Raw genomic sequence first — 12944 nt, forward strand, 5'->3', positions numbered from 1 at the left:
AGTTTTGATTAAAAGGTTACTGTACATAGGTCTTGGGATAACAATGGTTGATAACAAACTGGCACCAGCAAAGCATGGGAGCCTATGTTTCCTCTAAGCTGTGCTGCACTGCACTTTTTTTTATCTTGTCATTCATTCACCCTCAAGCACAGCAGTTTGGAAGGGCCACGCAGCTGTTATTACATCTTTCACCCGCAGCTCTCAAACCTCCACCGGGAAAAGCACTTGTCGCTCGTGTGTTGGTGTACAGCTTAAAATTCAAAAAACTGAATGCGTTCAAAAAGTTTCAGATTTTGAAAGATTGCTAATTTTGGAATTTCTAGTTTGGGATCTCAATTTGGATATTGTTTATTTTAGATGTAAATAAAAACCAACTCTACAAATGACAAGCTGCAATATTTAAGTTTCATTTCTCTATCTATAGCCACTGATAATATTTTTTATGGTTAGGCATAACAGGGCAAATAAACACACACTATTTGTAAACATTTGCTCAAGTAAAGGACACTACTTGGCATCTGATAATGTGAATACACTAAAATAGTGGGAAAAGACTTTAAGGCCAACACAGAGATCTTTACTGCTTATTGTCTGAATGGATCAAATCCCTTGACACCTAGAAGTTTAACAATTTGAATCAATAAACAATTGGTTAAAAAAAAATGTTATATTTCACCATAAACAGAGGGGTGAGATTATAGTCAAAAACAAACAAATCTGTACATTCTCAGATTTATCTGTCATACCTGCTGCAAAACAGGCTGCATTTTACTGCTTTAAACAGCATCGATTAGAGACGAAACCAAATATAATCTTCTGTTTCTGGCTAGATTCAAAGTAACGGTTGACGGTCAATCCTGAATTTTCCCCTCTCCAGATGAAGTAGAACAAGAGCTAAAAATATTGATTTCAACAAACTTTAAAACATGAAATGAGCACTCTAAATGCAGGAGTCAAGTTGTGTGTGTATAATATATAAAAATATAAATATAATATAAAAATATTTATAAATATAAAAGTATTTATATGAATATAAAAACAGATACCGGTAATGTGCAAGGGCTTGATTAATTATCTGTTAATCATCAGTTTAAATATAAAACTTTGCCATTATTTTGCCTTACTCTTTTTTATACTATTTTTCTATTCATCTGAATATATTGGTAACATTTTAATCTTTTGTTTATTTTACAGTGCTTCGATAAAATAATAGTTTACACATAATATAGGATAGATTAATATGGGTAAGCATTTAGTGCGTATAATTCTTATACTACACAGTATATTTTATGAAATACACATGTAACCATTAAAATTAAGGGAGAATGTGTGTTTGCAGGTTATATGCATATATAAATATAAATGTGCATGCTTATTTGAATATCTGCATTACATTTCAACTTTTTTTGATAACATTATAAAAGTGGTACGAGATCTCGCGAGATCAGATTTGTCTTGTGAGATGCGTCTGGTCTCGCGAGAACGTGACGATATCCTTGCGTTATTGGCATGATGGAGTGTGAGGGAGAAGTAAGGATAGAAGATGCGCCCGCAACATTTAAATCGTTGGTGTGGCAACATTTTAGATTCCTTGTGGAAATAAGAAACGGCGAAAAAATGACAGACAAGACAAAGACAATTTGCAAACACTGTAAGAAATTAATACCGTACAACTCTGCTAACACAAGCACTATGCAAAAGCATTTAGAAAACAACCACAGCTCGTTACTAAAAGCTGCACCTGTGAAGAAAACGGAAAGCAATTCAGTTCGCATGAAAGGGCAAACAACCATAACAAATGCCTTTGCAGCTAAACTTCCACCATCCAATGCAAGAGCCACGGCAATAACAAGAGACATCGGCGTTTTCATTGCAGCCAATATGAGACCATTTTCTGTGGTGGAAAATCTGGGATTTCGGCGACTAATCCACACACTGGAACCAAAGTATGCCATCCCGTCATGCGCACATTTTACTCGCACGGTGGTCCCGACCCTCTACAAGGAGTGCAAGGTAAACGTTGTACAGGCTCTGAAAGAGGCAGAAACCATCGCCATAACTACTGACGGTTGGACTTCTAGGTGTACACAGAGCTATATCACAATTACAGCCCACATTATCAACAGTAATTGGGAAATGGTACATTTTGTACTGCAGACGCGCCCACTTTTTGAATCACACACAGGGGCAAAGAAGCTGTCACTCAGTGGGGTCTTAAAAAGCCAAACCATTGCTTCGCTATTGTAACAGACAATGCGCGTAATATGGATGTGGCTGTGCGCGAGGCAGGATTTGAGACGCACGTCAAATGCTTTGTGCACACAATAAATCTCGCTACACAGGCTGGCCTCGGTGTTGCGCGTGTCACTCGTTTGCTCGAGCGGGTGAGACGTGTAACTGCTTTTTTTCACCGGAGTTCGACAGCTGCTGCGGTACTGACGTCTAAGCAGAAGCTGCTACAACTGCCACCGCACAAATTAATAATGGACGTCACCACGCGATGGAATTCATCATTGGATATGCTGGTTCGTTACCTGGAGCAGCAGGCTGCTATAGCAGCAGCGCTCACCAGCCCAGAAATAAGACAAAATGCCCGAAACATTGACACACTGGATACCTGCGACATTGTCAATGCCGAATTTCTTGTGAAGCTGCTGAATCCTTTAAAGACAGCTACCACTGTCTTGTGTGAAGAGAAGAGGCCCACAGTGTCTCTCATCGTGCCACTGAAGAACATGATAGAACAAAATATGGCACCAAATGACAGTGATTCCCCCACTGTGGCCGACACAAAGAGAGCAATTCTCAGTAATATTTCAGGCAGATACAGTGGGGATGTATACAACTACCTGCTGGAGAGCACTGCGCTGGACCCAAGATTCCAGTCTCTACCGCAGCTAGACTGCAACCAGCGTGAGGCAGTCTTTCAGAGGATACAGAAAAGGGTGGAACAGTTGCAGCAAAACCAGGTATCATTGACTTGATTTTTTTTTCCCTAGAAGATTTATGTTTCCCAATACCAAATTTTAATGGATTTAATAGGTTCATGCTTGTTTGTGTGTGTGTGTGTGTGTGTGTTGTAAACACGAGAGCATCAGAGTGAGTGTATTTGTGTTAAAAGAGAGAGGGGGACTGCTTTGCTGCTTGCTAATGCTAAAGCCAGTGTTTCTGCTGCTTAAAGCCCACAGATGAGAAGAGTATGGAGCGCAAGGAAGAGGCATCAGCTCATTGTTCCACACATGGGGGCGAGGGGGCTCTTGAAGCTGAAGGCGGAGCTGAGTCAGAAGAGGAACCTGCTTCCAAGAAGACAGCACTTGAGGATCTGCTAGGGGACTCTTTCTCGAAGACAGAACAGCCCAGCAAAGGAATTGAGAGGGAAACTGAACTTTACAGAAGAGAGGCATCTATCCCACTTAGTTGCTGCCCTCTGACATGGTGGAGAGAAAACAGCTCCAAATATCCTTTGCTGTCTCCACTTGTCAAAGAATATCTTTCCATTCCTGCGACCTCTGTTCCAAGTGAGCGTGTCTTTTCAACTGCAGGAGACATAGTTACTGCCCAGAGGTCACAATTGCTGCCAGAAAATGTAGACATGTTTATATTCTTAAAAAAAGAACATGACCATATCTTAGGCTGTTCTGTATAGGTCATTACCTAGGTCTTAGCTCTTTTTCCATGCTTAAGAAAATTTTGTTCATTGTTTTGCACTCTGAGTTTTAAGACAGCACTACTTTGATAGTTACACTAATTATGGTTAATTGCACGTAAAGGGATATTTGTGTTATTATTTATTTTTATTTATACTATTTAATTTTATTGTGCAATTAATTGCCTGTCAGTTTGTGGCAAAATATTTTGCAGTGTTTACATGTTATAACTGCATATCATTCATCAAAATAGAAGTTTTATTTCATAAAGTTGATTTCAAAATGGACATGCATTTTTTGCATTTTGTGTTTTTCAGTTAAATAAAAGGCTATTTTTGCTATATATTTAAACATTGAAGATTTCTTTAAAAAAATGTCTAAAAGTCTCGTCTCGTCTCGTTCTCGTGAACCCAGTCTCGTGGGAAAAGTGTCTCGTCACACCCCTAAAAGCTATATATATGTAAAGTATGTAATATATAAGTAAGTAGATTTCTCTTGAAATATCATTCTCAACTATCTAAATACAGTTTGCTTTCCCTTTTGAGGTGAATGTTCCATATTCTACTCCAGGTTTTGTTTACTTTCTACGAGTACCTGGACACGATCAAGAAGATTTGATGGCATTTAACTGCTGGCATCTCACAGTAGCCACAGTTTGTGTTTTAGGTGTGCTCTGTCTCCTGGACTGTCGGCAGACTGGGACTCTATATTGTTTGGTCCTAGCCTCACTTGGAGAAACAAGATGGGGAAGGAGAGCTGGGGGGAGTTACATAGTTAAGTGCCAAGAGGATTGCCGTGAATTACACATTGGGGAAACCAAACAACCACTGGCGAAGCGGATGGCACAACACAGAAGAGCTACCTCGTCAGGCCAGAACTCCGTAGTCTATTTACACCTACAGGACAGTGGTCACTCTTTCACAGTGATGAAGATGTGCATATCCTGGACAGGGAGGAACCCTGGATTGAGCGAGGAGTCAAGGAGGCCATTTACTTGAAAAAGGAACAACCATCACTGAACCAAGGAGGGGGCCTAAGGGTATCTAAGGGGATCTTTCACCATCTTACAATGCTGTGATCGTAGCCATTCCCCAACTCTCTGTGAATGGTACTCATGGCCATTGATCAATGGACAATTTGCATATCATTGATCACACGGCCCATTGTTAGTCAAAGGTGCTAGCTTCGGTCATTATGCAAAGGTACTGTTTATAAGGTTGGAGAAACCTGCAGTCAACTGAGACTGAGGAAGTCACTTGGATGTGTGATGTAACGTATCTCAATGGAAAAGAACTATGTCCAGATGAACTGAATCAACTTTCTAGAATACTCTCCATACAACCTTGAAGTTGGATGCTCTGAAATAGCTCCAAGAACCACTTATCCAAGGCAAGGTCTGTGCCAGTTATTCAGCCCAGTCAGAGAAACAGCCATTACTTCGAGAAGGAGAGTTCAGCACCTACACTCTTGTGCCAGAAAGAGTAACATTTTTGTCCCTATGAAGTTACGGAGAACACAGCAAAAAGCCTAACAGGGAGCTGAGGAAGTCAGCATTACATCACACCATGAATAAAGAACCATGTAATAAACACCAAGAGCGCATTCCCATGCAGAACAGTCCTCTACCTGGAGCAACAACATGCATCTCCAGACAGCATCAGACTTCATTCTTAAAGCCATGGTGTTGTAAAACTGCTTATTTGAGCAAAGACAATTCAGATCTCTAAATAACCAGTAAACAGCCAGACTCTTCTGTGTTGTTTGTTGTCTCATCTGTCTTGCATCCTATTTTCTACAGTGTATTATTCTGTTTCTTAAAATGAATATGCTTCAGTTACCGTGATATACAGTAAGTTTAATGGCCAGAAAACCTTCCTACAGAGAAAGATAAAGTAAATTGGGAGACTTACCAAATAATATCATTAACTGATTAATTAACATCAATCAGCTCTTCTCAAATCCTACACATTTATTTGGTGTCCCTGGCTGGGTCATGAAAAAGATATCCCTTACTCATTTCTTATAACACTTTGAAAGCTGGAACGTCCAAAGTCTCACTCACAATTTAAAGAGAAAAAAAACATTATTCCATCTCACAGACTTAAAGACTAACACAGTACTTCTACAGAAGGCTCACCTAACAAGGACCAGTTTCAACTGAATAGAGACTGGATCTGTTACATCTTTTATTCCTGCTATAATAAAACAAGAAACATGATAAATTTTAATCTGAATCCATAAAATAATCCCACTTGTATCAACACATACAGTATCCGATCCTATGTCATGGTGGTGGTGAACTTTAATTCTAAAGTAATTCTGGTAAACATATGAGCACCTTTTAAAGTAGGTTACAGAAAACATATGCAAAAGTATTTGCACTGGTTCTAATATAAGCACTCATAAACATAACTGGAAATTTTAATTGTGTTTTAAATCTAGACTTGGATAGGTACTCAACTATAGTACCTATAACATTGTAGCAGGGCCACATACGTATTGTTGTTTATAGTGTTTGCACCCAGTTGCGTCTCACAGCACCCCGTTTAAACTAATATGTGTCTTTTTAAATGTCGTCCCTGTAATGAAAAACGGGGAAGGATGTAGCGGGGAGGCAGCGACCCCTGGACACATCAGTGCCGGAATTGTTTTCAGTTACATCCGGCTCTTCATTATTTAAACGATCAGGAGGGAAAAAAGAGGGAGGAAGGAGAGAGACAGAGATTTCAAGTATCAACAACCGATCATTCTATTATTTACATCGCGCCTGGTTCCAGTTTGATTCTCATTCCTCTGAAATCACGACAACACCATCATTGCCATAAACCCCGGGGTTAGACAATATAATCCACCATTCGCCAAGGAAGCACGGTGGGGTCGTTCTGTTTTACTCGGGAGAATTAAACACATACATTTTTGATCAGTCATCCGTATTCTGGACAGCGATTTATCCGGACTCAATTTCGCATTCATTATCATTCAGTACTTATACATTGGTATTATTTGTGTTTGTTATACGTTTGAAGGGGAAGGGAGGTTTTGTTATTGTACAGGTGTTATTGTACAGGTGTTGTTGTGGTGGAGGGATATATATATATTTTTTTTTACGTGCCGGATTTGTATTCTTGTATCTGTCATTGTGTTGTATTTAATATATTCCCACACTTATCTATATATATATAAAATCCCTATGTGCGTCCAGGTGTCTGTGTGTGGGTTTCTTCTGGTGAAGTGCGCATGCGCGGGGCACGGTGCTATGCGTGATATTACTGTCAGAGAAAGTTAGAGGCGTTTTACGGAAATACAAACCAGTATTACTGCGAGAGGAAATTAAAGGTACACAATACAGTGATGCATATTACAGCCACATACAAGCCAGTATTACTGTCAGAGGAGATTAAAGGCATATTACCGACGCGCACACCTATATTACCGCCAGAGAAAATTAAAGGTATATTACGGACGTACGGACGTATATTATGGACGTACAACCCAGCGGACGTACAAGACAGTATCCTTCAATAAGGGCGCGCACAGGCATCCTTCAATAAGGGCGCGCACAAAAAGGCGAGCCTCAAAAGGACGACCTCAATTGGGTGCAGCGAATAAAGGCGCGCGTAAATAAAGATCTGCACCTGTTGCTCTTCACATATTTCAGAGCCATTTGAACTAAATTATCTATGCGCCCTTATTGAATAGAGCCGTAAAAGACAGTATTACTGTCACAGAAAATTAAAGACACACAATACACGGCGGCAGCCCACGAAGAAGGGTCAGCTCAGCAAATAAACATCAACAAAAGAAAGGCTGAAAGAAAGAAAAATACGACCAACAAACACAATGAGGTCAAAGTCCCTTGCCATTTAATATAGACTGTTCCTACTAATGTTTATGCACTACTGTTCTAGCGCCCGTTATTGTAACGGGCTAAATGACTAGATTTAGATATTTGCTTTCGTTTGCTAGTCTTTAAACGTCAATTGGAAAGGAAGGAAAATATTATTTGTTAGAGGTACGGCTTGGTATTGATAGGTTTTCTCAGTAATTCATCCAGGCCACAGGTCCTGGTAGTGTGGCTGACGGCTGGGTAAGGGGTCGGCCATTACATGAACATCTATAACTGCAAAGATAATTAACCAATTTGTTGTGGATCACAATCTATCTGACCATTGGAGATTTTTATCTTCAAATTCAAGAGACTATATCTTTTTCTTACCTTTGCATACTAATTACTCAATAACTACTGACAAAAATTTCTTTTCCATTATCAAATCTTGAAAGTATGACACTACTATCATCTCTGGCCATGCTCCACTTGTTTGGGAGCTTAACCCACTAATAATAATAATAATAATTCATTACATTTATATAGCGCTTTTCTCAGTACTCAAAGCGCTATCCACACTATGGCCAACATCCTTAACACGCAACTGGAATTTTAATCCCCTGTCATTAACAGACAAGAACCTTATAGAATTTATCTCTCTATTATAAAAAAAAAAATCTTGGAAGGCTTGGAAGGAGATAAGACATGATTTTCTCAGGGACACTTTAATGTCCCGCGAGACAAGGCAGTGAGACAAAAGGACAGCTGCTGTACAGGCTTTTAAATGTTCAAAGCACTTTGCGACATGCAGATCATGCAGCTTGGCAGCAGCAAGCCAGAAGCTGGTCAAGCAAAGAAGAGGGAAAAAAAATGAATTTGTTTCCCATTGTATCACCGTTTAAGAGGGGGTTTCAGAGGAGCGACCACATCTCCTTAGCGTGTGTTCAGCCTCCCTCTTCACAACGCGAGAGGCAGAGATGTGAAGTGGCTGGAGCATAGCGTGACTGGGTTAGGGGGGTGGGTGAGTGAAGAGAACAATGCATCCTTTCCACAGGAACATTATGGAAAATGATGTAGGCTGCTTTAAGAGGTCAACTGTCATTAGAACTATAATCAAAATTTAATCTTCTCACAACAGAAACTGAACAGCCTATATTCAAATCACACCACCATTATCAGGAATATGTAGAGAAAGTTAATAAGCCCAACACATCTTTCACCAGGAAATTTGCAATGTACTAATAGAGATTAACAATGCAAATGGAAGTAAAGCATGAAGAGATAAGTGACATATTTAAGGAGTACTGTAAATCCTAATGCATATTATTCTAAGTGTAAAGAAGATGAGACACAAGCCAAGGAGTTTTTTGATCAACTACAAATACCACAGTTTGATATACTTAGTGAACAAGAACTTGACAAACCTATGGACACTTTTAGGAATACGGGATGCCTTAAAGACACAAAAGTGGGAAAGTTACAGGACCAAATGGGCATCCAGTAGAATTTTATAAAAACTTTCAACTAAGTTAGGTCCATTGTTATTAACAATAATCAAAGAAGCTAAATAAAATAAAATTCCACCCTAAACATTCTGCCAAGCATCAAGGAAAATGAAGACTTAGTACTATAGTTGTCATAATGCCAAATTTTAAACTTTCATATGATGCTAAAAAAGTACTGAAACTGACACAATTTTCAACTTTAAAACCATTGAATCTTAATTAAACAACTTGCAATTCTGTATGCATTAAAATCTTCACATTTATGAAAACAAATAATAGAAATTTTAGTTATTAAATGTGAATGATTGAAGTACTGCAGTCATTTGTAAAAGTTACAGTAAGAGTAAAGTTTTGTGAAACAATAAAATGTAAAGAAATATAAATACAATCAACAGGTTTTTTTACATTTATAAAAACAAATATTCTTACTGAGGCAGTATAATGAAATTTTATGAAGGTCATAAAATTTATTTGAATAAATATTACAATTATTTGTAAACAATATACATACAAATTTTGAAACAAATATTAAATAAACATCAAAGTAAAAAGAACACTAATGTGGTCTTTGTAAACAATTGTTAAGAAAAGTAACAAACAGACTACAGACCCATTTAAAGGATTTGCATAAATACAAAGAGAACACTTTGCATTTTTGTGTAAATAAACTCCTAAGTTTTTGTAACATCCACAGTTTTTGCAAAAAAGACTAGCATGTCAAAATGCATTTCTGTAAGGTATGTTCTTGTTCAGCTATAAATGAGTCATGGCATACTAAATACTTGCTCTGAAGCACAGTTGGAAGTTTGAGTACAGGAAGGAGTCACTGTTTATGCAATTGAGCACTGAAAAGTTCCAGCGCCTTACATTACATTGAAATTGTGATGAAATGTAACTTTAAATTTACACATAATAAATTAGAAGAAAGTAATTCCACGGAAGCACACTTTGCAGAGATGGTTTAAAATTGAGGGAGCAAAACAAACCCGGTGCTAAAGACTGTTGCCCCTGAATGAATGGCAAAGAATAAAACTGGCCCTCAGATTAAAATTAATTGTAGATCCTGGTCTCAATGCGTTAAAACATTTAACTGACTACATAAAACATTTTAACCTGTAGAAAAGAATAAATCTCACATTCTTTCTTCAAACACAGCTGTTTACAGGCTTATACTCATTAATGTTTCCGTAATTTAGAAATAAGATACCTCTTGCAATTATTTATATTGACTTACATAACAGTCCTTTAACACTAGAATTACCAGAGTCTACGAAAAAACTCATAGATCCGGCCCACCTTAAAACCGTTATCACCTCTCTTTTGTCTTCTAAATGTGCCGTTTAACACAAGCAGCCGGCTATTCCATCCCCCACCGCCGCAGAACGTTCACTAAGTTTTCCCAGCTCATGCCTTGTTTGATTATCTGGGAGTGACTGAAGTGCTGGAGTTTTAGAGTGGAAATAATAGATCGCGATTTGGAACACACGCATTTCATGTGTGTTCCGTTTCTACAGTAATCTGTGTAAACACATTTTTAAAACAGAAACATTTTTCATATTTTAGTAGTAAATGACAAAATGTAGGCATAAACTACAGGTGCTGGTCATAAAATTAGAATATCATGACAAAGTTGATTTATTTCAGTAATTCCATTCAAAAAGTGAAACTTGTATATTAGATTCATTCATTACACACAGACTGATGTATTTCAAATGTTTATTTCTTTTAATTTTGATGATTATAACTGACAACTAATGAAAGTCCCACATTCAGTATCTCAGAAAATTAGAATATCAATTAAGACCAATGCAAAAACAGGATTTTTAGAAATGTTGGCCAACTGAAAGGTATGAACATGAAAAGTATGAGCATGTACAGCACTCAATATTTAGTTGGGGCTCCTTTGGCCTGGATTACTGCAGCAATGCGGCGTGGCATAGAGTCGATCAGTCTGTGGCACTGCTCAGGTGTTATGAGAGCCCATGTTGCTCTGATAGTGGCCTTCAGCTCTTTTGAATTGTTGGGTCTGGGGTATTGCATCTTCCTCTTCACAATACCCCATAGATTTTCTATGTGGTTAAGGTCAGGCGAGTTTGCTGGCCAATCAAGAACAGGGATACCATGGTCCTTAAACCAGGTACTGGTAGCTTTGGCACTGTGTGCAGGTGCCAAGTCCTGTTGGAAAATGAAATCTGCATCTTCATAATGTTCGTCAGCAGCAAGAAGCATGAAGTGCTCTAAAACTTCCTGGTAGAAAGCTGCGTTGACCTTGGACCTCAGAAAACACAATGGACCAACACCAGCAGATGACAGGGCACCCCAAACCATCACTGACTGTGGAAACTTTACACTACACCTCAAGCAACATGGATTCTGTGTCTCTCCTATCTTCCTCCAGACTCTGGGACCTTGATTTCCAAAGGAAATGCAAAATTTACTTTCATCAGAGTACATAACTTTGGACCACTCAGTAGCAGTCCAAAGGCGAGACGCTTCTGATGCTGTCTCTTGTTCAAGAGTGGCTTGACACAAGGAATGCGACATCTGAAACCCATGTCTTGCATACGTCTGTGCGTGGTGGTTCTTGAAGCACTGACTCCAGCTGCAGTCCACTTTGTGAATCTCCCCCACATTTTTGAATGGGTTTTGTTTCACAATCCTCTCCAGGGTGCGGTTATCCCTATTGCTTGTACACTTTTTTCTACCACGTTGTCCTTCCCTTCGCCTCTCTATTAATGTGCTTGGACACAGAGCTCTGTGAACTGCCAGCCTCTTTAGCAATGACCTTTTGTGTCTTGCCCTCCTTGTGCAAGGTGTCAATGGTCGTCTTTTGGACAACTGTCAAGTCAGCAGTCTTCCCCATGATTGTGTAGCCTACAGACCTAGACTGAGAGACCATTTAAAGGCTTTTGCAGGTGTTTTGAGTTAATTAGCTGATTAGAGTGTGGCACCAGGTGTCTTCAATATTGAACCTTTTCACAATATTCTAATTTTCCAAGATACTGAATTTGGGACTTTCATTAGTTATCAGTTATAATCATCAAAATTAAAAGAAATAAACATTTGAAATACATCAGTGTGTGTAATGAATGAATCTAATATACAAGTTTCACTTTTTGAATGGAATTACTGAAATAAATCAACTTTGTCATGATACAGTAATCCCTCCTCCATCGCGGGGGTTGCATTCCAGAGCCACCCACGAAATAAGAAAATCCGCGAAGTAGAACCCATATGTTTATATGGTTATTTTTATATTGTCATGCTTGGGTCACAGATTTGCGCAGAAACACAGGAGGTTGTAGAGAGACAGGAACGTTATTCAAACACTGCAAACAAACATTTGTCTCTTTTTCAAAAGTTTAAACTGTGCTCCATGACAAGACAGAGATGACAGTTCTGTCTCACAATTAAAAGAATGCAAACATATCTTCCTCTTCAAAGGAGTGCGCGTCAGGAGCACAGACTGTCAGAGAGATAGAGGAAAGCAAACAAATCAATAGGGCTGTTTGGCTTTTAAGTATGCGAAGCACCGCCGGTACAAAGCTGTTGAAGGCGGCAGCTCACACCCCCCTCCGTCAGGAGCAGGGAGAGAGAGAGAGAGAGAGTGTGAGAGAGAGAGAGAGAGAGAGAGAGAGAGAGAGAGAGAGAGAGAGAGAGAGAGAGAGAGAGAGAGAGAGAGACAGAGAAAAACAGTCAAAAATCAATACGTGCCCTTCGAGCCTTTAAGTATGCGAAGCACCGTGCAGCATGTCGCTTCACAAAGCAGCTGCACAGAAGGTAGCAACGTGAAGATAATCTTTCAGCATTTTTAGACGAGCGTCCGTATCGTATAGGTGTGCGAACAGCCCCCCTGCTCAATCCCCCTACGTCAAGATCAGAGAAAGTCAGCGCAAGAGAGAGACAGAAAAGTAAGTTGGGTAGCTTCTCAGCCATCTGTTAATAGCGTCCCTTGTATGAAATCAA

The 12944-nt window shown here is 39.1% G+C and overlaps 2 protein-coding genes across 3 annotated transcripts in view; one reads left to right on the forward strand and one right to left on the reverse strand.

Annotated features, from left to right (window-relative positions):
* The window catches only part of LOC114653624 (dnaJ homolog subfamily C member 13), a 331290-nt gene that overhangs the window by 167772 nt on the left and 150574 nt on the right, over positions 1 to 12944 (reverse strand). The gene's annotated exons all lie outside the window — the stretch shown is intronic.
* On the forward strand, positions 2417 to 3765 carry LOC127528430 (zinc finger BED domain-containing protein 4-like). The gene is made up of 2 exons (XM_051929223.1): positions 2417 to 2969; positions 3182 to 3765. The coding sequence occupies exons 1-2, from the start codon at positions 2484 to 2486 to the stop codon at positions 3644 to 3646; spliced, it is 951 nt and encodes a 316-aa protein (XP_051785183.1). The 5' UTR covers positions 2417 to 2483; the 3' UTR covers positions 3647 to 3765.

The sequence above is a fragment of the Erpetoichthys calabaricus genome, chromosome 6 (genome assembly GCF_900747795.2).
Source record: "Erpetoichthys calabaricus chromosome 6, fErpCal1.3, whole genome shotgun sequence".
Classification (NCBI taxonomy): Eukaryota; Metazoa; Chordata; class Cladistia; order Polypteriformes; family Polypteridae; genus Erpetoichthys; species Erpetoichthys calabaricus.